Source organism: Betta splendens, chromosome 21 (genome assembly GCF_900634795.4).
Source record: "Betta splendens chromosome 21, fBetSpl5.4, whole genome shotgun sequence".
Classification (NCBI taxonomy): Eukaryota; Metazoa; Chordata; class Actinopteri; order Anabantiformes; family Osphronemidae; genus Betta; species Betta splendens.
The window spans coordinates 14846287-14871047 of NC_040899.1; the positions used below are offsets into that span (position 1 = coordinate 14846287).

Below are 24761 nucleotides of genomic sequence, written 5' to 3' on the forward strand. Positions count from 1 at the left end.
GTATGTGCATTTAACAACATTCACATTTCTCTGCACTAACAGACACACACATCAAGTTTTAAATGTTCTCTTAAGTGAGTTCAGTCAACACTTAAGTCATTATTAGTTATTTTGGGCTGATTTTACCTTCAATGTTGTCTGCAGAAAAAATACTGTTTGTGCATCAAATGTCAGACTTTATTAAAACATAAGGACATTTTGAAATTTTTAGGTGGTTAATGTATATTAAATATGAAAAAATATTGCTCAATACAAATATTTTTATAGTATCAAAACGTAGTTCTTAGAATCTATTAGCATTCCACTTTGTTTAAAAGCCAGTTTCCCAGGCAGCGTAGAAACAATCACTTTAGGCTAAATGTCTCATTTCTGTGAGACCATTTTGTATCACATCCATCATGTCAGCTGGCAGCATCTGACTTTATTAAATTATCAACTTGGTACCACGGCACTGCCGTGACTACAGTGTGTTTACCTGTAAACCTTTGTTTGCCTATCATTCTTTCATTCTCAGTAAGAAAACGTCCAAACTGTGAAAATGAGCATGAGTAGAATCATAGCAAACAGATAATCCAGCTGCTCACGCTCCTTCAAGTAGCAAACACACAGTGTTACTGTGAGCAACATTAAGTCCTACAGCACATAAATAAAGCCGGGGAGGTGTCGTGTGTCTGCAAGTATATGGTTACAGCAGTTAGAGGCAGCTGCAGAAGTTGTGTGCAGTCTTCAAATGTGAAGCCAAGCACATTTCCCAGTTTGACTGTCCCAACTGCAGCCTGCAGGTTGCCTCCTCTTCAGTGGCCAGGTCCATCCGTCTACCGGTCCCTGGCAGCGATGTCCGTCCGGGTGCTGCAGGTCATCTCTGGTACCTCTACTGTCTTCTCTTCTGCAATTATACTTATTGGGTCGTAGTTCTCCTCCAGGAGAGGAGGCTTCTGCATTTCTAGGTAGATGCTTGAGCTGGGAGGAGTCAGCAGGTACTGCGTGGCATGAGGAGACAAACTAGATTAACTAATAAACTAGGAATAATGGTTTTGTTGTTTTTTATAGGATTTAACGGACAACAACTACATGTACCAGACACACCTTCTTAATATGCTCAGGCAGGACATCCCTTGGACATAGAAAGTTGGATATACTTCTCCGATGCAGCACGGTGACTACTACCAGGGCCATGGCCACCGCTATGCCAATAAATGTCAAAACAGCCGTCACCCATTGAGGCTCCACCTCTGCAAAGAATCACAGCAGGTTCAGCAGTAATCAGAGGTCAACGTTTGCATCCAACATCGTCCACAGATGTGGAGGTGAACTGGTTGCTAGGCGCTGCTTACCATCAAAGGTCCTCTCACACACAGGTCTGCTCTGCTCGCTGGGCTCGGAATAATATGTGTTGATTTGGACTTGAACGCAGTACACGGTGGAAGGCTTCAGGTCATCCAGAACCACTCGGTTCTGTCGACTGTGGCTGATGGATTTGGCCTGTAACAAACACCATCAGTCACGGCGTGATAGACACCTGGATTTGACCATTATTCCGATCACCGGGCAGCCGAACGGCTGTTGGCGGATCGCACCTTTTCCTTCTGGCCGTCCTCCCAGTACATTATGTTGTAGGTGACAGTAGAATACGTTTTGATAAGCGATGAGATAGCCAAAACTGGATTTTTTATGCTGACTTCAATAGTATGCCCAGAGGTGAGGTTGACGGTGGGTGGGCCGATGGTGGCTAGAGGAATGGAAAACAGCACCAAGGGTTAAGGCCTTGTGAAACACTGTCATTTAAACATATAGGTCCTGTTTGATTTGCATGAGCAAACAGCAGGAATGACATGTTTCCACCAAAACAAACAGATTCACAAATCGTTTAGAAAACACAAAAACAACAGGGCTCCACTAACTTTCTTGGTCCAAGCTCAGAGGCCTGCTTTCCACCCAGGCCGAGGTCTCTGAGCCCAAATGCGCCTGCACTCTGCCAGTGTACTTTCCGTACTCAAAAATGGCTGTTTCAGGCTTCGACTGGAGGCGCGTGAGGTCGCATTCAACTGCGGAGATGTTCACACACCCACTGCTGTAATTTCCAGTGGAGGATCTGTGGACACAGTCACTGACTATGAGGAAATCGATTTGTCCCTCAATACAACAGATAACATTGACTTCTTTAGATCTTCAAATATTCAAGTCATGTAGTTGAGCCCATTAAAAACAGCAGCATTCTGGGCTCAGCTGTGGTGAATTAAAGAGGTCACCAGCTGCTCTGCTTCACCTGGACCAGTGAACTGCAGCTGTAAACCATGCAGGTAGGATGATGTGTGTGACCACAGGACAAAAAAAATCAGACACTGATTTAGAGTTTTCATTTAAAAAACAATCAGCTGAAACAGCTCATAATGATCTGAAACGGATGCGCGTTGACCTCGAGGTTGACCTCGAGGTTGACCTCTGACCTCACTGGAGCTGGTTTAGGGCTCTTAGTTAAGTAAACAAACCAAAAGAGAAACACTGTGTTTCTACAACTTAGTTGGCAAAAGTCAATAGTGAAACGGGCTAACTATATGTTTGTCTCCATCACGTACATAACAACGTGTGTGGGTTCTACTCGTGATGACAGAATCTGAACCGGCTCGTGTCAGCGCCGGGTCCAACATGAGCCGGCTCAAGCGCGTGCCCGCCGCGGGCTCACCTGTACTCAGCCGTGTAGCGCACGTCACCGTCGAGCCCCACTGGCGGGAGCCACCTCAGCACCAGGTCCAGGTTGTAGGAGGTCAGGTTGACACCGCTGGGCGGTACCACTACAGAGTCCACAGACGAAACAGGTGAGACGTACGTCCACTCACACGGACCCGCTGCCGGAGCGACCTGGGCCACACAAACACCGGGGACTTAACGTTACCTTCGGAGCCGCACGGAGCCGCCAACGCCAGGAAAAAGACCCAAACCGCGGCGGACATGTTGTTACGGCGGAATCCAGCTGAGCTTCGGCCGCTTCAGCGAAGCCGACTTCCTGGTGGCATTCGGGAACCTCAGACGGGGAAGTCCGCGGAACCAAACTCCTCCCATTGTGCGAAACTGAAGTGGACGGTGTTTTCCATGCGTGGCGGTGACACGACGGCCACCAGGGGGCGACGTCGACGCGTCCACGCGGAATCCTGCGTCACGAGGCTCTGGATCGTTGTGATCCGTTCGCTTCTCGTTTGGTACTTGAACAACTCAGTTCAAACCACAAACCACTGCAATTATTGGTCCTTATTATTAATATATGCGTCAGTATTTTGAAGGGATTCACACAGAACAGATATATGTCCATCCATTATCAGATACACTTCACTGTCTGTAGAATGAATAAGGCATCAGAACAAATCTGTTAAATAGAGACAAACCTGCTGAACGTCGATCAGGCAGTACTGCAGGTTGATCGAAATTTTATTGAAAATTACAAGTTAAAATTATAGAGAGCACAGATCACATGTTACAACAATGAGAAGAGAAGGCATCATGTTCAGAACAGACAGCAGAACCTAAAGAACATGTTGCTTGACAGCAGCAACACAGTGACACAACAATTTAGACTTATTCATACAGTACATTGATGGTTCAAACATTCAGGTATTACAGTTTCTGTTTATTTTGTGAAACTATACATTACAAAAAAAGGCAAATTGATCAACGTCCTCTGATCCATTCGGTCTGGTTTTCATTTTCTTATGAAAGGACCAGTCCACAGTCGTCCCCCTCTTTACAGCAGATGTTTGACTGGAGACAAGGAAAGGGAGAAACAGTCATAGCTCCTACACAGTCAAACCTTTCCAACTGCAAAGACGAAAGTTAATATGACTCAGTAACATTTTGTATTGTATCAGTAACAGTGAAAACAAACCAAACCAAATAAAAGTATCATAGAGAAAATCCTTCTTATTTTAACTGTGTGTCTTTGGTTTAAAGAACTTTACAACCGTAGGTGGAGATCAAACATAGTAGTGGTTCTATTTGGCTTCTTTACAGAACCACTAGTAGCAGCACAAGTTATTCCATCTTAACTACACACCTATTAAAACACTGAAGATAAACACAGACACTGGTCAAGCCCTCAGAATAAGTAGCTAAATATCACAAAGTGCTCCACACACACACTCGATGGTTACTAAGACTGAATCCCTACATGAAAACAACTAGACCTGCTCTGAACACAGACCGATGCTTGACCCCCAGAACCTACATGCAATGACTCGGAACCCTGGCAGACAGACAGAAAAAAAATGTGCCAACAACAGTGGTTAAGGCGGTATAAAAGTCTAAGTCTGAGCAGGGGATTTAGAGGTGCTTGGTGTGTTGGGTTAAATTAGAAACGCCTTCACTCAGGTGCTATAGTCCCAATATAATTTGTGGTCTTTGCTCCTCCAACAGCATTCATCTCCCTTTGGCCCCTTTTTATTGGTAAAGGAGATGGACGGACCAGGGTGGCATCTCTGGATGCAGAATACTCTTCAGTGGGAGAGGAGGAGCCTGTGGAAGGTTGAGCAGAGCCGGCTTGAGATAGTTCACATCAGGGTTTGAGCTCTGGAAGCCAACACTTCAGCTCGTCTGGAGTGTGTTCATTATTGTCCTGCACCCCCAGGCTGAGAGGTTCTGTTATGGGACTTAGTGCTAGTCACTGTGGGCCTCGTGAGCGCCTCAGTGAGGGGGGGTTGGAAGCTATTGCCTCTGACGGGGATGGTTTAGTAGTTAGTGTGAAGGATGACCACAAAGATAATGAATTGAAATTGTTACCACATTTCGTAGAGGTAGACGCTGGGTGATGAGCTCCAAGCTCAGTCGACCACCATAAAGCATGAGTCCAATGAACGGGAGGCCCAGCACACAGAAGACAGCCAGCAGGCCGAAGGCCACGTTGACTGTAAAACACAAGGACAGCAAATGGTCATACGCTTCTCCTGAGACCAGCTTAGCTGGTGATTCTACGACTGTGGGACTAGAAGCTCCCTCAGGTCCCGTTCTTTCACAGGTTTTGATTATAACGGAGCTCTGGTCTCCACAGTCCTATGGCAGAGGACCATGTTTGTTTCCTGTGCTTAGGTCTTATCGCTCCCCCTAATCAGGTCCACAGCCTGTTATAATTACACACCGGTACATTTCCATTGTACAGGAAACAGATCGGCCCTTTCTCCTACAAGTGAGTGCAGCGTATCCGTCACCAAAGCCACGGAGCCATCAAAGAAAGCAAAGAGACATACGTGCATTGAAGTGGCTGGGCGGAGGCGGGCTGGTGAAGGCGCAGTAAGCTTCACTGGACACCGACTTCGTGGTGAACAGTCCTTTCGCAGAGACAGTCACACAGTATTCGACGCCGGGCTGAAGGTACTGGATGACGTTCTCATCTTTGTACGGCAGACTCAGTGTGAACTGAAACCAAAGAGTGACACACACAAACTGTTCAATAAACACTTTACACACAGTAAAAAGGCCTTTGGACATTTTGTCATAAAAACTTCAGCAGGTAGTTTTTTTGGCTACATTTTCCAAAAATATATCAATTTTCAAATATGTAAACTAGTTCAAGAGTAAATGGACAGATACAGATAAAAGCATTTGAAACTAGTTCACTGTGTTTTATTAGAGAAAGACCAAGTGGACGTGACTTTAAAACTGTATGATTGTACTTTTCTTAACTTTGTGCTGGACCCAAACCAGAGGTTTAGAACCAAACGAGGCCTGAGGGACACGCGAGGAAACACTGGACATGGTTCAAGCCTTTCTACCAACTCAGACTTGTGCTGCTGGTTCTTATTTGTGATTATGGGTTTGTAAGCTCTTTATTGCCCAGTAGATGTGTCTCTGTTTGTTTGAAGCTCATCCTGTTTAGTTCTTCTTTTGACTGCATCTGCAGTGATTCCTGGTTCATCATTTGTGTCTGCTGGTTTCACTCTTAACATGAGTTTAGAGGACGAGTGATATTGTTCATAAAGTAACATGGTAGATCCATTGACTTGTTGTTAGTTTAGATAAACCTATTACATTGGAATGCAAAAAATCACTAACTGCTAAACAAACGCACAGTTTGGACCAGTCAGGCTGGTTTCAGCAATTATTATCTTGATCATGGTAATTGTGTGTAATAAATGTGAGTGATTAAGCAGGGAAGTCTTTAATTCATGACGGTGAGTCACGTCCCCTGGTCTGAGAGGAACAGGTTGGCATATATGACCTAGACCAGAATAACAAACTCACAAAGAGCAAAGCCTCCTTCAACACAAGGTTAACGTGAACAGCAACTCAGACTTATTTCAAACTTCAGCGTCTGAGGATCTTTATAGTAACCTAAACCACCAATAGAGGCATTCACTTATGTCTGTAACAGGGCGAGGGGTCGGACACAGTGTTGACTTCTGCCTGTCGGACACCGCAGAGCCACAGTGTGACGGCTGCTGCGTCATGTAGCGACCAGTCGTGCTTCTCCATAACTGGGAAGAAACACACTGGCCTCATGTACCAGACGTCAGTGAGTCTGGGAACCCAGTGAATGTGGCCAGATGTGGCCTGATCATCGTATTATCACTTCCCCAGGTGGTACAAACAGCACTCTGTTGCCCTGTTCATCGGGTAGTTCATACTTGGTTGTTTTACACTTCCTCTCTTTTGTTTTGTTCCTGGAAGAATTCCTTATTGTGTCAAACAGCTGATCATGACAAAAACAAGAGGAACAAAGTTTTTGCCGTGAGCAGACTTTACTGCTAGTTTGACAGTGCAGAGGCAAACAGGACACATGAAGACAGACGTTTCAACCGTGTTTGCAGTAAATGCACTTTTGTGTCTGTTCCACATGGAGAGACAGCGGCTGTTTCTGTAGGCGCTGCCATGTTCTTCCCTTTCAGCTCAGCTCACGTTGTGTTACTTTAAAAAAAAGGCTTGTGTGTCACTTTCTGTGTCACACAGCTGTAGTTTTCCTAAGAAAGAGCAGCCACACGCCAGGTGAACAGGAAACGCAACAAGACTCAAGCTGAAGCTTCAGGTTGTGAACAGGAAGCAGCTACTGAGAATGCGTGCACAGCATTTACAAAGCAGCAGAAAACCTTTAGCGCTTCGCATCCTGAGAGGACGGCCATGACATGGTGAGCCTGATCCTCAGCGGCCCTCAGACTGACCCTCTCTGCTGCCCTAGATGCACTTGAGTGAATAGAATCTATTATACATGTAAATCCAGTTATTGTCATAGTCTGTTGTCTTTGTGTCTTATTATATCCTTCTGGTTGTATTGAGTTCAATCACATTATAGAGGCTTGTGCCGTCAGGTTGAATGAATTTCAGGCTTCACAACCAAGAGAGCAGCTCCTAAAGGTCTGAAGTAAACCCAGATCCGTTAGCTGCCCCAATGGCTGAAGCAGGAGGCGGGTAGATTTGAATGCAAATATACGTTCCTACACGTCCGTTTTTAAGACGAACCTTCGAGGGAAAGCTGCATCTTGTCCAACCCGTCCAACCTGTGCTAGTCATCATCTCGTTGGTGTCTTACATGAAATGGTGCAATTTATGGGAACTAGTTTAAACCCACATAGTGACTTTTGGTGGACTGACTTTTTAACATCACATTTATGTTTGAGTGGTGACAGCATCCCTGATCTTAGTTTCCTTCTCCCATCCGGAAATGTGAGCTTATTGATTTTAAATGCTCCGTAATGAAATGTTGCTTCACTAGTCTGATGTCATGTGAGTGTTGGAACCGTGGGTCACGCTCTGGTGATGCTGTTAATGCAGGTAGGATGTCACTGGAGGCCATTAAATGAATGGCTGCCACTGCTTATGTTAATGTTGGATATGTATATACAAACACAAACACAAGCCGATGAGAGGAAGACATTGGTAAAACCACTCATTCTGATCAACACCAGCCCTCTGAGAAAACCCTGCACTGTTCTACAGGCAAACCTGCACAGAAATGGTTGTTCCACATCATTGTGCACGTTCAACAGCTCTAGGTTTTTGGTAACTCCTCTGTCCTCCTTGTTGTTGTTTTTACCACTTCATCAAGTAAATTAACCTCACCACAGGCCTGATTGCTCAAGTAGACGCCTTAAAGACACTTTTCCCAGAATTAGCTCATCACATTGGATCAAATCAGCCAGTGTCTGCTGCCAGGCTTTGGACCACAGGCTGTAGGAGCTGCTGTGGTCAACTCTTTACTACACACAACTAGTCCTGACCCAGGGTTCTAGTTGTCTATAATGTAGGTCCATATCTAGTCTGGGGAGGAGATAGCAATAATGTCTATAAACAAACCTGATCATTAGCACAATACTGATACTTATCAATGACAATGACTACAGGTGCATACAGACATAACTGTGTCACTACAGACATACACATGTAATTACAGATGAAGACATGCATCAGTACAGACAAACGTGTCAAACTTATCTCACTACATATACTGTATGTCTCACTACAGACAACACCGCCACTGCCTGACAGTAGCTCATGACTTAGAAAAAAGTGTTGAAAGGAAGTGATGTGGTTCAGGTTTAACAGTCTGCATGTTTTTCCTGTGCCTGTGTGGGAGATCAGTCGACGGATCCAAACGGTCTGTGTGTTTCAGTCTTGTCATTTGACAGTTTCCACGTCTTTGTCTTCATGTTTACGTATTCACCAGTTAATATTGCATAATCCCATGTAATAAAGGTTTATCTAATCTTATCTGTGAAACATGTAAAACACATCAATGAAAGAAATTAAACAAGCTTGTTTAAAAGACATCCATCCTGGAAGTCTCACATCATTCTGCAACTAAATTCAAAAAAAGGTTAATCTGTTGATCCCAAAGATACATTACTGAGTCAGAATGTAGCTTCAGGTCATTCAAGTGTCATCGCTGACCAACCTCTCTCCTTTACATTATATGAACTCTCTAGAACCACCTCACATCTGAGGAACACTGTCTCTTTCTCCCCGCTCTCACACACACCGTCCGTAGAAGAGAAATTTCGAAAAGGTTACGGCCGGAGCACACAAAAATCTAAGGCAGGAAACCGTCGGGACTCTGAAAGATGGGTTCGGGACGATCTAAGTCTCCACCACCAGACTGCATTACAAAAGTAAAAAGTAAATATGATTATTAGTGCGTTTCATGTTTTCATGAGCGGGAAACTGGTTATGGCTTCAAAAGGAGAATCGCTTAGTGTAAAAGACATACGCACCTTAAAAGAAAAATTAGATACAAAAAATGAGATTTGAAAAAACAAAACTATCAAAACTAAACTCCTAAAAGAAACAAAAGAGAGATTAAAATAACAGAAAGAAAGGAGATAACAACTCTGGGGAAGAATTGTTTGCACTCTGACACACACACACACACACACACACACACACACACACACACACACACACACACACACACACACACACACACACACACACACACACACACACACACTAAAAGCAAATTAAATTTTTTTTTTTCTGGCTGATGTAATTTGTGTAATGTTGAGGAAAGATGCTGATGATAATAATCAGCAGCTCTTCACTGTTCAAAGCATTCTAGTTTGTCATCTCTCTTTAAGCTCCATACACACCTGTGCCCCATCCCTGGTCCTTCGCACGAGGAAGAAGATTTCCTTGTAGAGGTCCTTCAGTTGCAGGTTCTGCTGAAGCTCCCTTGATGGAACTGTGAGCTGGACAATCAAACAGTTCCCACAGCCCGACACGGTGACGTTGGGAGGTTCCAACACGGCTGCAGGAAGAAGAGAGTCACTGGAAACAGCTGGCATTTTTTTTAAGAGAATTAAACCATTACTTCCACTTTCTATTATCTTTGTATCTCCTAAATATTTTCCTAACATTTATTGCGTGTAACCATGTCTCACTGTCTGACAGGGGCTGGAACCAGGTCGAGGCGGTCCAGATTGATCTGTGCATAGATGTGACAGCTTGGACACGGGTTTGGTAATAAGCGTACGGGTCCTGGAACACTCGGGTTAGGTCACATGTCTGTCCGGCCATCAGCTGAGAGCAAGCAGCTACTGGTCTCCACAAGCTCTTCCTCCAAAGTAAAAGAGAACTCAGAGTAAGACTGAAGAAAACCACAGCAGGGGGAAGGAAACACAAAAACTACCAATATACTGATTCACATGTGCCTACAAGGCTGGATGTGTCATCCTGAGATCAAAAGTCATTACTGAAGAAGGAAAGTGCTTGGTCAGGAGAAACAAAAATGAAACATACATTAAGAAACTCATAAATAGTTATTAGGACGAGTCAGAAGCTAATCACTGGTGCAGAGAAGAGTTCAAACCAAAACGCATCATGCTTCACATACTGAATGCATTTACATTAAGTCTAAAGCCCTTTCCCCTTTTTAATAGCAACACTGTGGAGTTATTTAGTACCTGGAATGGATCACTTCCACACTGAAGCTGGTGTTGATGGGTGTCCTAGGGCCTGGCAGGAAGCTCAGTACATGCTGCATGTTGGAAGAAGAGATGGAGACGCTTGAAGGTGCAGGGAGCGAACAGCACGTCTCTGCAAGGTGACAATAGGATGTGGAGACAAGAGATGAAGAGCTTCTTAGAGGATTCAAGTCACATCTATATTGTTTACAACTAACATCACTTAACAAGTAAAAGCTCCTTCATCTACTGTAATGACACAACATAAAGTCATGCTGAGTTACAACACATTCACACACAGACACAGTCCCTGGTGCAGCTGAGTCTACAGCTTGACATATATTCACCATTTAAACTCCTAACTTCCTCCCCATCCTCTGTCCTGGGACCATTACCAAGGTGTATATGCAGAAGAAAAAGAAGCACCCGCAGCTGCATCATCGCTCCATGAACTGTTATGGCTTGAAATGCTGCGTCCTACACACAACACATGAAGGATGGGAGGGTGCGGAGCAAGTCAACGCTGAGTTACTATGTGCACTGCTAAGTTTCTGTTTCCCCAGAAGTCCCTCCCTTTGCATTCAGCACCAAGTTATCTACCAGTTAATGGACAACAACTTGTTCAGGAAACTGAAATGTTCTCTCACCTTCTTCTGTTCTGTGAGTTTTGTTCACTTGTCTGCGCTTAGATGACACATAAAAAAGGAAGTCGACAGCTTTACTGCCATGACACAAAAGACGGGACCAAACAGGTTCTACTGTGTGCAAACCATTGTGTTATTAGGAATTGTGTTATTTGGGTTACAGTATGTCACAGTCAGTAGAGGAAAAATAACAAGAGTCTTACAGTTATGGCATTAAAGTTGGAATCATTAATTCACATGATTAAAACATTAAAAGATGCAGCTGATGATTTATGTAACATACAGTAAATAAATCCAGTTTAACTTGATGATTAACTGACGAACTAACAGCGAGCAAATGAGTGTTGGTATAACCATCGCACTGAGGCAGTCGAAAGAAGGTTCGGTCACCTTTACAATAAAAATTCAGTCAGATAAGAGTTAGCACCAGGTGATGACTGTTCTCTGTGGACAGACTCTGACTTTGGTTTGTGAGTTGGTGCTGTATAAATAGTGCAGCTTTAATGTGTGTGTGTGTAATCATAAATCTACACATAATCCTCACTAAAGCTCAGAGCAAAAAAACACACAGTCAAAACAGTAAAATGTTTCATGGCTTAAATGTACTGGACTTAGGAGTAACAAAAATGATATGAAAAATTAAAAAAACAAAAAACTTGTTCCTTGCTCCAGAAACATCTGGATGACGCACAGCTGAGATCGAGTCTGCTTTATTATTATGTTACTACCAAACCTTTACTAATCACTCGACTGTAATGATAATACTGAGTATCTGATGGATGGCGCTGGAGTTGAATATTACTGCCCTTTTTACAAACCAGAATAAATGAACACATTCAAACATAGAACATGTGTGGACCTCTGACTCCTGTAACACTGGTTTACAGCAACCTAAGTCCAGTCTGTCCTTTACGAACACAGCTTCACTGGACTCCACATCCTTATTATTAGGCTATGAAAACCCCTGTAGGACAGATGTGCATGGACGTCCCATATATCCAGAGTCCTCCTCTTCTTCCTCCTCTTCCTCTTCATCAGCAGAGTAAGTCATTATTTGTGTGCCAGCATCGCTGCAGCTTGTCCCAGGATGTGAGGTTTGGACTGAAGTGATGCTCGCTTCCCCTGAGGCAGTGGGAGTCACTCTCTCAACCACTGCCACATCCACATCTCCCTCCTCCTCCACGTGATGTCTGCCGAAGGTTAGCGTGAGAAGATTCACATCCTGGCCATCCGCCACCGCCACCACATTCTCCTCCTCCTCATCAGGCTCAGCTGATCCGTCAGTGCCGCTGGCTGTGTTCATGCTCAGCCTGTGGGTCACTGCAAAACTTGAAGACGTCTCTGATGAGTTTGATGTTTGGGCTGAGGAAGGCCGACACTGAGGGTCAGGCTCATGGTAAAGAGGAGGCGACAAAGAGGAGGACAGGAGTTTAGCACCCTCTCTGGGTTGATCATCTCCTCCTGCACTCTCTGTTTCACTTTCCCCATCGCTCTCGTCTGATGATGACAGTTTGTGCCCTCTTTCCCCTGAAGAGGGCAGCTTCGTCATGACAACAGTCAGGACAGACGGCAAAGAAATGCTGCTGCCTGTGATGACAGGAACATCTATATGAGGGACAGACGTCTGAGGAAGAGAGAGAACGCAGAGAAACAGGGAAGGTTAAACCAGCAGATCAACTCTTTGTCCCTTTGTCTTGCAACAAAACGGAAACTTCAATCATGAATGATTAAAGTTCTTCTGCTTGTGTAAAATGTAGAGTGCTCTCAGAACTCCTGCCTTGCTTTGTCTGTCTTCATATGAGATATAACTCTTGTTTGGATGTTTGTTCCACCTGGAGAGCCAGGAGGGCATTCAGGATCAGAAGAGAAAGGTTTGTGTGTGTGCTGTAATGACATGCACAATGCCCCAGGGCTCCATTCTGGGGCCTCTTCTCTTCTCTCGTACGTCTCAATGGAAAATACTATTTTATTTCACTTTTATACAGACAACAGTCAATTTATTTCCCAGGTCATGTTTAGCAATGCCTCCAAAGTTCAAGTCAATATTACTCAGTTTTGTAGTGACGTTAAACTACAAAATATGATATGTTGGCTTATACATCTCTTGTACATATAATTAGTTTTGTGTTTGTTTGTCCTTGTGTCACTCTACAAAATTTTAGCTAACTATTTAGATTTGAATGTGCTTCCAATCCAAAACAGTTTCATTTGGACCCTTATGCCACTTAATTTGTCTTCAAAGCATTAGTCATAATTGAAAGCAAAGAAAGAAAGAAGGAAAGCAATACAAAGATGAATGTCCAGCTTCTCATCATAGTTTGTCTTGGTTAGTGAATGTACACAGTAAACCTCCAACACAGTTTTCTAAAAACCAAATCCATACAATCCTGAGAACACAGCACTTAACGAAAACCTTGATCTTGTGCTATGACACCAAGTCTAAGCCAACAGTCAAATGCTGCTGAATCATAATACAGGAACTGAGAGACAGCGTTTTGGAAAAGAAACTTGTGGTGAACAACTAATAACCTCGTTTCCCTTCAGTGTTTAACATTTTATTGATTAGAAACACACAAGTCATGTATGAGGGAAATCCCGCTCTGCATCTCCCCGACACCTTTACACAGTCAATAATGAAACAAGAAGCATGAAAAGCAGCTTCAAATCCCACTCGCAGGAGAGGCGCCACATATTAAAGGTTAAACTGTCATCAACACCCACATTCAGAACAGCTCTTCTGCCACAGAGCGAAAATATTAACCTGCCAACTGAAGAATGGTCTGAGTGCAGACAATGTTCAACCTCCTCTAAAACTAAAAAACCCCTTTAATGCTGAACCTATTCATTTTCATCATCTTCATCTTTCACACATCACTTCACAGTCAAAATACGAACTTTTTCAGTTTATTGAGACCTTTATGTAGCTTTTGTCCAATGATGGTTTCCTGGATGTGTTTTATCATCTGCTGTAACATTTTCACATAGCTACTCGAACAGAGATCGTCCTTGTTTTTTATGTGGAGATTATTCAAACATAAGGATTGTTTTTTATCATCTAACCTCTGGAGAGTGAAACTCTATGAAAAACTATGCACATGTCTCATTCTGTTGCAGAACAAAAAAGCTCATCTCCCTGCGACTTTCTGTCTGGTCAACCACAGACACACCGCATTTTTCTCCAGTTCGGTATAAAACGTGTGTGTGTCTGTTTTGCTCAAGCAAGTTTCCATCTGCTGCTGTTTCCTGTTAATTTACTCAGAAAAAGCTCTGCTTGAAGGTAAACCACAAATAAAACACAACACAGACACACTGTTTCACATACGTCTAATGAAAGGTGACAATTCTAGAGAACAAATCCTTTAGATGTCACATACTGTAGGTGTTTCTAGGGTTTTATTTGGTGTTGCACCAGGAAAAAGTCTAAACATGCCAACATATTGACATTACACATCAATATTTAGGTAGTCAAAAATAAGTTGAGGTAAAGACTGTATATGGACTGATTGTAAAACTTAAAAATTTAAAGGAAAAGGAAACAGATAAACAAACAGAAGATTACAGTACTACTTATATTAAAAAAGCAAAAGTTCAAGGATTAAACTGAACAGCAGAAGAAAGGCAGTAAAATGCATATTAAACTAAATATCCAACAAAGTGAATACATTGAAAACAAGAGAATGAATAAAAATTATGTAGAATAAAGGTGTATTGTAACAGCAACCAATGTTCACAAACAGAAATTATTCATACCCCTGGCAAATTCTGACTTAAAGTTACTTTCATTCCACCAGCAGGCTTCTCCCAAAAGATAAGAAGACAATGTACAAGAGGCATCATCGTGGAAAAAAAAGGTTACTCATCTTTAACTTATTTATGAAGAAAAAGTGGCATTATTCATTGCTTCGCAATGATCAGTAGAAAATCTTTATTGGTTATTACAGTAATCAAAGGCTTCATATAATTGCTGAGCAGCTTTTTGCGTGTCTCCACTGGTACTTTTGTTGATTCATCTTTAGCCATATGCTCTAAGCCTTTCAGATTGGGGGGTCCCCTAAATAAAAGATGACTATTCATTTTTTCCACAGTGAGGCCTCTTGCACATCGTCCTATTATCTTTTGAGAGAAGCCTGTATTATTTTCGGACAAAAAGAAAACTTTTGGGGTTGAAAAAAGAAACTAAGTAACAAGAATTTGCCAGGGGTAGAATAATTTCGGGCTAGACTGTATGTCGCCGGCTGGTCACTCGCTCCAACTGAAGAGATTAATTGTTGGCAGAAAAGATGTTTGTCTCATTGAATATGATGCAAACATGTGGTGTGTTATTACAACTATCGTAGAAAAGTGATTTCTCTTATTGCTCCCCGGCTCTGATGCCTGCAAATCCAGGAGCACAACAACACACATGCTAGAACCCGTGTACTCAGCCTATTCCTCTACTGCAAACCTGCACATGCTCATCCTCAGTTTGCGGATGACACTGTGGTGACTGGCCAATAGGTGACTAGTAACAAGTGCAGACCATGTACCATCTCCGCATATCATTTCCTGCCAAGCAATTAAATTCACCAACAGGCTGAAAGGACAAAGCCCTAATCATGCAATGCTGCCTTGTGGTGAAACATCAGAACAGTTGTCTCTGATCGATGGTTTTATTTGCTATTTGTTTCTGACTTCCCTGCACCACCAATTTAAATATTTTACTCCAAATGTTAGATGTGTTGTGGTGGACTTCAACAGAGCAGGGGAGTTCTCTGCTTGAAGTGTCCAATCATAGCCTCTATTGAGGCTTAAGTTATTTTTACATATCAATGTCCAAAAATGTCTATGTATAAAACAGTGGAAACACTGAGAAGATGAAAATGGGTCGCATTTGGAGCTGTATGAATTCTGCCCCCTAGTCTATGCCAACGAGGGGGAAGAATTCTGGGTGAAAAGAGGAGGAAGGAACTTAATAAGGTGTGATCGCCAAGTAAAATCAAGGGTGTGTTACTCAAAATATTTGATCCTCAATCCCAACGTGAAATTTTAAATGGTGAAAATTTCCAAAGAAATGAACAGTTTTATAGCGGCTGCTATAGGCAGTTGCCACAAAAGGTTGCATCCACCATAGATATAACAGGCAAAGGGTTCAATAATAAAATAATAGGCAATGATTCTCTCTGAAATCCTCACTAAACACAAACATCTAGCATGCTCTGCTGTACTTCACTACCACCGTCACCTTTATACACCTGAATTGAATGACCTTACTTACCAGGGCTAGAGGCAGTGGCCTTTTAAGGGGAAGAATGCAACGAGGACCCAAACGGACGAACACAGCGATCAAAACAATCGTCACCAGCACACACAACACTGCTGAAATCCACCCATCTGCAAAGAGAGGAGGAGGTCAGCAAACGTGCTCTTACTGTGCAGGCCACCGTCGTTCTCTCTGTGCTCCTTCAATCGACTGAGGCTGACGGTTGCCTTCTCTGCCCAACCTGTTTCTGCTGGGGGGAGTATTTTCTTGCTCAAGTGTGCTTTGTTGGGCATTCCACATAATTCTTTAAACTGCTTTTGTTTAGCGTATGGAGGGATCTGCTGCCCACCCTGAACCTGTTTTCCTCCCCACCTTGTCTAGTGCTGGCTTAAGTAGGGTTTGTTGGGTTTTCTATATACAGTAAGGCTACCGTACCTGTAGTCATTATGAATGGGGTGGAAGCACATACGGATGGACTGTAATCAGACTCCTTGGACTCCAGCCTGTCCCAAAAGCAGATGGAGACACAGTACTCTTTAGCAGAGAACGAGGGCGTCACAATGTGTTTTTGTAGATACTTGATCTCCTGCAAAACCAGAAACCACAGGCTTGTGACATTTTGGAATAATGTCATAATAAAGGCATCAAGAACAGTGCGGGTGTAATGCTACAAACATTATGTGTAGTTCTAAAAAATTCTAATCTAATAAAATCTAATAAAATTCTATGCCTAGTTTAATTTAATCTGATAATCAGTGAACATAGTCAACATATATTTAAAGGTACTTCAAAGTTAACTGTGAAATGACAAGCTCTACAACCCAAGGATCAGTTATTCAGTCGGTTGTCTTTTTAGGTGACTACAGCACATGTGGATTAACCTTTATACTACTGTACCTGTGGTATCTCCGCACCGTTGACCTTCATTTTGTATATAAGGCTGCTGTTATATATGTTTCTATAGTGTTGGGACATATTTAACATATATAACTTGGGAAACTGAAGGTCCACACACAAACTCATATCACACAGTGTCACATCCAGCAGCGGCAAATCCAGCTGACCTGGAAAACAAAACAGAGATACAGCAACATGTTTGTTACCATGGTAACCATGCTGTATAATATAAATAACCCACTTGTCTCTGATGCCTTAATACAACAACACTAGCTATGGCACACAAAGGGATGCAAACATCTATTACATTTTTCACATTGCTACTCACTGTCTCTGATGAGTTTAAAGTCTGAGTAGCTGGTAGGTTGTGATATATTTTCGCCCAGCAGTGTCTCGACCTGTGCTAAATAAGTGTGGCTGGGATCAGAGAAGACTTCTGTCAGGTTGCAAACCAGTTGAATCTGCACCTGCTCACAGCCTGGCACCGGCCTCCATAACGTTTCACTTCAGAACCAGAGAGATGGGAAAGAAACAGACTTGAGGGGTCACATGGACAAACATTCCCTTACCAGCATTACCTTGCAGGAGACAATTTTTCGACATGAATTAACTGAAAGGTAACACAACGCTCATGCAGAGCTGTAGAGGGTACATGTGATTAAAAACCAAACCCCAGATGAAACCAACCTGTCTGTGGTAAAGGTCACCTGGTAGGAGGCTCCTGTAGGGGTCCCTGCTTCAGCCTCCCATTTTAACACAGTCCTGAAGTGTTTGGAGTTCAGGCTCAGGTTGACGGGAGGAGGGAGTTTACTCAAAGCTACAATACAAACAGACAGCATTATAAAAACCATGAGTTTGTTTTTTTTTATTTGAAAACATCACCACAATACTGATTTTTGTTGTATTAGGTTTGTAGAGGTTAAATAATGATTAATATATATATATATATATATATATATATATATATATATATATATATATATGCTCGCTGAATAAGCATCCAGTGTGGGTCCTTGGGCAAGACCCTTCAAGCTACCGCCTACCTCATATCATGAGAGACAATGAACCACATGAGATACCGGCTCAGACGTCGCCCGGTCTAACAAGGTCTGCGTCAGGTGTTGGGGAACCAGAGCACCTTGGCGAGAAGTGGGCTACTGGAACAAGAAAGAAATGGCTGAGATGCGAGAACAAGGCTCTGTTGGAATGCTCAACTACTCAAGTAACCCTAGTCAGAGGGGTTACATGCAAAGAATGTGCGGTGAATGGGAACGGAGAAACCCACATTCAAGGCTGACGGCGAAGCAACTAGTAGCTCAGTGTTCCAACATCCACAAACGGCAACTGCTATCACAACTTGAGATTGACGAGATACAACACAAATGCTACGGCAAGGGGGAGCCAGGACGCCAGGTCAGAGGGGAGGTTTCACCATCTCCCCAACCGGAAATTGGGTACGAAGCCCCAATAAGCACAGATACGCTGAGCGAGGCAGCAACTGACCTGAAAGATAAGATCATGGCGAGATTGAAAAGGCAACCCCGAACCCCACTACAACGGCTAAGTGAAGTACCATCAGAAAGTCTCATGGAAGATGTGAATGCAGCATTGAGAGCGATCCCTACCACAACAATCACAAAAACCAATGAGCTGATATACGCTTCAGCATCAGTGATCCTAGAGGTGCTTGGCTATAAGAGCAACCATGGGAGCCATGAGAAACAATACCCACCATGGAAACGACGGTTGGAGGCAAAAATCAAGGCAGCACGGAGGGAAGTGAGCCAAATGACAGAGGCCCAGAGAGGTGCAGTGAAAAGACCAATGCCTAAGAGGTACAGCCAGATGACCATACCTGAAGCACTCGAAACTGCCAAGCAAAGGCTACAAGCCTTGGCCAGCCGCCTAAAGAGATACACCAGAGATAACAAAGCCAGACGAATAAACCGGCTGTTCGCAACACAACCTGCGAAAGTGTACTCTCAATGGCAGGGTAATAACAACAGAGCAGACCCACCAAGGCTGGAAACTGAACAGTACTGGAAGGGTATATGGGAAAGAGAGGCATCACACAACAGTGATGCACAGTGGCTGGTGAATCTGAGGGAAGACCACAGCAACCTCCCTGAACAGAATCCAGTGACTATCACAGTGGCAGACATCCAACATAGAGTCTCAGGTATGAAAAACTGGACAGCACCTGGCCCTGACATGATCCACGCCTACTGGCTAAAGAAGCTCACTGCAATCCATGAGCGCCTGGCAGCACAAATGAACCAGCTGCTAAGGGATGGGACTCACCCTGAATGGCTAACCGAAGGGCGAACGATCCTGATAATGAAGGATCCCTCAAAGGGTACAGTCCCATCCAACTACCGGCCAATAACCTGTCTCTCCACAACATGGAAGCTCATGTCAGGCATCATCGCAGCTAAGATAAGTGGGCACATGAGTCAATACATGAGCGAAGCACAGAAGGGCATTGGTAAGGATACCAGAGGAGCCAAACACCAACTCCTGGTAGACAGAACAGTCGCCCAAGACTGCAGAATGCGACACACCAACCTGTGCACAGCCTGGATCGACTACAAGAAAGCCTATGACTCAATGCCACACACATGGATCACTGAATGCTTGGAGCTGTACAACATCAATAGAACTCTAAGGGCCTTCATTGCAAACTCGATGAGGTTGTGGAGAACCACCCTTGAAGCCAATGGGAAGCCACTTGCCCAAGTATCCATCAAATGTGGCATATACCAAGGAGATGCACTGTCCCCACTGCTGTTCTGCATAGGTCTGAACCCCCTCAGCCAAATAATAAACAAGACTGGCTATGGATACCGACTCCGGAACGGGGCCACCATAAGTCACCTCCTCTACATGGATGACATCAAGCTGTACGCCAAGAGTGAGCGAGACATCGACTCGCTGATCCACACCACCAGGATCTACAGCTCGGACATCGGGATGTCATTCGGACTCGAGAAATGTGGGAGGATGGTGACAAAGAGAGGCAAGGTAATCCACACAGAAGGGGTCTCACTCCCAGAAGGAACAATAGCAGACATTGAGGACAATTACAAGTACCTTGGAATACCACAGGCAAACGGCAACCTCGAACAGGCAACAAGGAATGCGGCAACAGCCAAATACCTCCAACGAGTAAGGCAAGTCCTAAGAAGCCAGCTCAATGGCAAGAACAAATCCCGGGCAATAAACAGCTACGCTCTGCCAGTGATCAGATACCCTGCGGGAATAATAAGGTGGCCAAAGGAAGAGATACAGACCACAGATGTTAAGACACGAAAGCTCCTCACCATGCATGGAGGGTTCCACCCCAAATCCAGCACCCTGAGACTGTACGCTAGCCGCAAGGAAGGAGGCCGAGGACTAGTGAGCGTGAGAGCCACTATCCAGGATGAAACATCCAAGATCCATAAGTACATCAAGGATAAGGCCCCGACAGATGACGTGCTGAGTGAATGTCTCAGGCAGTGGAGAACAGAGGATGAGATGCTGGAAGAGGGACCATCATGGGAGGACAAGCCCTTACACGGGATGTACCACCGGAACATAACTGAAGTGGCTGATCTCAACAAATCCTACCAATGGCTTGAAAGGGCCGGGCTGAAGGACAGCACAGAGGCACTCATCCTGGCTGCACAGGAGCAGGCCCTGAGCACCAGAGCCATAGAGGCCCAGATCTACCACACCAGACAAGACCCAAGATGTAGACTGTGCAAAGAGGCCCCAGAGACGGTCCAGCACATAACTGCAGGGTGTAAGATGCTGGCAGGCAAAGCATACATGGAACGCCATAACCAAGTGGCTGGCATAGTATACAGGAACATCTGCGCGGAGTATGGACTGGAAACCCCAAGATCAAAGTGGGAAACACCTCCCAAGGTGGTAGAGAAGGAGCGAGCCAAGATCCTGTGGGACTTCCAGATCCAGACTGACAGAATGGTAATGGCGAACCAACCGGACATTGTGGTGGTGGACAAAGAACAGAGGAAAGCCGTAGTGGTGGATGTGGCAATACCAAGCGATGGCAACATCAGGAAAAAGGAACATGAGAAACTAGAAAAATACCAAGGGCTCAGAGAAGAACTGGAGAAGGCTTGGAAGGTGAAGGCCATAGTGGTGCCTGTGGTGATCGGAGCACTAGGGGCTGTGACCCCCAAACTGGAGGAGTGGCTACGACAGATCCCTGGGAAAACATCCGACATCTCAGTCCAGAAAAGTGCAGTCCTAGGAACAGCAAGGATACTGCGCAGAACCCTCAAGCTCCCTGGCCTCTGGTAGAGGACCCGAGCTTGGAAAGTGGATGAGACCACCCGCGGAGGGTGAGAATAGAGTGTATATATATATATATTACAAAGAAATGGGATCTGCGTCCGTAATCCGCCAGTCAAGAAGACCGCAGAGGATGGATACCCAGGGTTTAATAAAATCTGATCTGAAATAAGTTTAGTGTCTTGGAGGGGCCTGACGGTGACGGATCGCTTCCGCGAACTCTGTCGCTGATCTGAGCGGTTCCCTTTCTACGGAGACGTCCGTAGAAGAGAAATTTCGAAAAGGTTACGGCCGGAGCACACAAAAATCTAAGGCAGGAAACCGTCGGGACTCTGAAAGATGGGTTCGGGACGATCTAAGTCTCCACCACCAGACTGCATTACAAAAGTAAAAAGTAAATATGATTATTAGTGCGTTTCATGTTTTCATGAGCGGGAAACTGGTTATGGCTTCAAAAGGAGAATCGCTTAGTGTAAAAGACATACGCACCTTAAAAGAAAAATTAGATACAAAAAATGAGATTTGAAAAAACAAAACTATCAAAACTAAACTCCTAAAAGAAACAAAAGAGAGATTAAAATAACAGAAAGAAAGGAGATAACAACTCTGGGGAAGAATTGTTTGCACTCTGACACACACACACACACACACACACACACACACACACACACACACACACACACACACACACAGACTGAAGACTGAAACAGACTGAAACAGACTGTTAATGATTATAAAGGGAAGACGACTATTAAAGAGAAGTAATAATAATTACATACCAGACTATTAAAGAAAAACTTACTGTTTCACTGTCTTGTGCAACATCTGACAGCAAGACACCTTAAGATTCATTTTTGCTTTCAAACTTATGCCCAGTTAAATTCTTAGGAAGAGATCTCATGTGTAGTTTAGGTATTTGATTGATTTCCACTTCAGACGGAGTGCAGGTTACATCTACAGACATTCTAAATAATCCCTCTTTTGTTAGTGTTAACTTCAGCTCAGCTGTGCTCTTATCATTGGCTGCTGAGGGGGGGCTGTAACTGAGGCCCTCACACAGGCTGCATCACAGCTTGTTTATGATTTCACACAAACACTGACAAACTGACCTCAACTTCCCTCTTTTGGGATGAACACAGGTCTGCGCTTGCGATTTCTTTTACTAACGAACAAAAAGATTTTGATTTTTATTCTACAGTTCCACACGTCCCTCTGTGAAAACATGATGGAGACAGACGCAGGACGTGGGTCCTTTCGTGAACAGATGTCAACGAGGTGGAGACTGGTGAACGACTTCTGACCCCATGTGACATATTAGCCTACTTTTTGAAACATTTTTTTATTCTGCCTGTCATGCCCAACAAACAGTGAACTTGGTGCCTCCGCATTCTAATGACACACACTACTAATTTGGTTTTTTTTTTTTATTATTTTTCAGACGAAGCTCTGAGCCAACACTCAGCCTTACAGGAAACCCTGCTTCCATGATATAGGTTTGATCAGAGGATGTGAACCAGTGGTCATCACACCTAAATCTGACCACAGACCATGTAAACAACAACACCCTCTTAAAGGAAGCCATAGATGGCGTTACTGCAGACACCACTAAGCTACTGAAACATTGGATGCTACAGGCCACAAAGAGAGCCTGTCTAAATTACAGTTTTTTCAGACAAAGGTTATTTTCTGGGTCATTGTAATTACAGCTGATGGCAAATCCATCTTACCCAACAGAGTTAAAGCAATTTGAAACCTGCCTAAACCATGCACGTATAAACAGCTTATGTCTTTTCTAGGTATTTGTTTTTATTGTAGGACTTTCATTCCTAACTTTACTGTTTTTGAGGCCCCACTCAGGGTTCTGATGCAGACGTCTTCATCGTCCACTTCTTGTCTCACGTGGACGTCTGAGGCTGAACAACGTTCACTGACCTCAAGCTCCTACTTTAGGTCTTCCTGATCTGACCCTGATCTGACCAATTTATGACATGTATGTTGTGCCTCGTTGAATTAGGATATATTGCTCTCTGATAGGAGCCCACGTCAGGTTTGACACATCCATAGAATCTGTGCTGACACTGAGTTTATGAGTTGGTCAGATAGGGTGGGTTTTTGTGTATTATGGTACAGTAGCTACTGTAGTTAGCTGGACACTCTTCTTTGATGGATAGACTTGTTTGGTTTAATTTCATTGATTTGATTTCATAGGTTTGATCTCCTTATATGTGTTAGCAGTGTAAGCTGCACCTCTTTTCAGACTCAACCATTTGAGCCAGTGAGTTGTGGGAGTAACTATGTGTTTCATTCTGCCATTATGGAAAAGGCTTGTCGGGTTAAAATAAAAATTACCTTCCTGGGTCTAATTTGGTCAACAGAATGGCAAAAAGGCGGTGTAGTGTGATGGGTAGGTTCGTCAGGTGGGACTCACCTGGCAGGACCAGAGGCAGGCACGTGAGCAGCCACAGGGCAGACGTCATGGCAGCGGGAGCATGTCTGACCTCTCACTTTTCATATTAGCGCCCTGTCAAAATAAAAGTGAAAGTAACCGAAGTGTGACTGAAGTATTTACCATCATCAAACTACAATGTAGTAAAGCGAGTGTAAAGCCTGACTCCACTGACGCGAGTCATGCTCCCCATAAGCAGTTGCATTATAGTTTTCAATGAAACTTAAATATGAACAATCAGACCAAAATTCGCCACATGAACAACAAGACGCCTCCAACCGGAAGCGAATGCACCGATTCCTGGAAGCAGGGATTCAGCTGTAATTCACTGCTAAGACTAAGACCAAGATGTGAGACGTGAAGAACACGCTTGGCCATAGTTACCTGCGCCGGAAAGCGTTTCCGCCTTTATCCATTAGCGTGAAGTAGAGTCCATGTCAGCGTTTAAACATGCTACAGTACCAGACACGCCATAGGCGAGCGGTCCACACGCTGTGCTTACGCTGCTGCCTCTGAGGACATCTAGTAAAATCCTGTACTTTGCCGATACTGTACAGCCTATTCGCACAATGAAGAATAATTAATTTCATGGTCATTTTGTATAGAAGAATTAATTTAATCAGAAAACTAAACTCCCTAGCTGCAGGTAAGGTAAGAGTTGTCCACACAATTATTTGCAAATTATATGATATAAACATTAATAACAATAACATACACAGCATAGAATAAAAAGGCTATGTAACAAACAAACAATAATATTAAAAATGTAGACGTCATGTTTTAAACTGTTTTTAATAAGTTTTTTGTTACACGCTCTTTGTGTGTGTGTCTATGTGTGTGTGCGAGACTTGTAGATATGTATG

General features: G+C 43.7%; 3 protein-coding genes across 4 annotated transcripts; all 3 read right to left on the reverse strand.

The window, feature by feature from the left end:
• Positions 1–53: 53 nt before the first annotated feature.
• crfb4 (cytokine receptor family member b4) lies at positions 54–3097 on the reverse strand. The gene is made up of 7 exons (XM_029137287.3): positions 2894–3097; positions 2684–2792; positions 1902–2092; positions 1578–1729; positions 1335–1482; positions 1087–1232; positions 54–980 (listed from the first exon to the last, which is right to left on the reverse strand). Exons 1-7 carry the CDS (start codon positions 2949–2951, stop codon positions 816–818), a joined length of 969 nt encoding a protein of 322 aa, XP_028993120.1. The 5' UTR covers positions 2952–3097; the 3' UTR covers positions 54–815.
• A 263-nt stretch (positions 3098–3360) lies between these two features.
• Positions 3361–10990, reverse strand: LOC129602905 (interferon alpha/beta receptor 2-like). 2 transcript variants are annotated; one of them, XM_041068701.2, is made up of 7 exons: positions 10769–10990; positions 10374–10506; positions 9852–10027; positions 9561–9718; positions 5232–5400; positions 4768–4892; positions 3361–3753 (listed from the first exon to the last, which is right to left on the reverse strand). In XM_041068701.2, exons 1-7 carry the CDS (start codon positions 10812–10814, stop codon positions 3703–3705), a joined length of 858 nt encoding a protein of 285 aa, XP_040924635.1. In that variant the 5' UTR covers positions 10815–10990; the 3' UTR covers positions 3361–3702. The 2 variants fall into 2 exon arrangements, with proteins under 2 accessions (XP_040924635.1, XP_040924634.1); XM_041068700.2 differs by having other exon boundaries at positions 10721–10990.
• A 136-nt stretch (positions 10991–11126) lies between these two features.
• On the reverse strand, positions 11127–24423 carry LOC114847468 (interferon alpha/beta receptor 2). The gene is made up of 8 exons (XM_029137262.3): positions 24283–24423; positions 23881–23973; positions 17841–17970; positions 17482–17657; positions 17154–17320; positions 16692–16842; positions 16272–16387; positions 11127–12641 (listed from the first exon to the last, which is right to left on the reverse strand). The coding sequence occupies exons 2-8, from the start codon at positions 23927–23929 to the stop codon at positions 11970–11972; spliced, it is 1461 nt and encodes a 486-aa protein (XP_028993095.1). The 5' UTR covers positions 23930–23973; positions 24283–24423; the 3' UTR covers positions 11127–11969.
• Between the last annotated feature and the right edge of the window lie 338 nt (positions 24424–24761).

Bases quoted from the DNA above. Each gene is read 5' to 3' on its own strand.
- LOC114847468 (XM_029137262.3), bottom strand. From the start codon at position 23,929: ATGACGTCTGCCCTGTGGCTGCTCACGTGCCTGCCTCTGGTCCTGCCA. The intron at 17,321-17,481 runs GTGAGTAGCAAT...TTTGTTTTCCAG, and splicing joins CTTTAAACTCATCAGAGACA to GTCAGCTGGATTTGCCGCTG. The intron at 12,642-16,271 runs GTAAGTAAGGTC...TCTCTTCCTCAG, and splicing joins GGCCACTGCCTCTAGCCCTG to ACGTCTGTCCCTCATATAGA.
- crfb4 (XM_029137287.3), bottom strand. From the start codon at position 2,951: ATGTCCGCCGCGGTTTGGGTCTTTTTCCTGGCGTTGGCGGCTCCGTGC. The intron at 2,093-2,683 runs GTGAGCCCGCGG...CTGTGTCCACAG, and splicing joins CGCTACACGGCTGAGTACAG to ATCCTCCACTGGAAATTACA. The intron at 1,730-1,901 runs GTTAGTGGAGCC...CCATTCCTCTAG, and splicing joins TCTGAGCTTGGACCAAGAAA to CCACCATCGGCCCACCCACC.
- LOC129602905 (XM_041068700.2), bottom strand. From the start codon at position 10,814: ATGATGCAGCTGCGGGTGCTTCTTTTTCTTCTGCATATACACCTTGGT. The intron at 10,507-10,720 runs GTGAATATATGT...GTCACCTTGCAG, and splicing joins GGAAGTTAGGAGTTTAAATG to AGACGTGCTGTTCGCTCCCT. The intron at 10,028-10,373 runs GTACTAAATAAC...TTTACTTTGGAG, and splicing joins GTGGAAGTGATCCATTCCAG to GAAGAGCTTGTGGAGACCAG.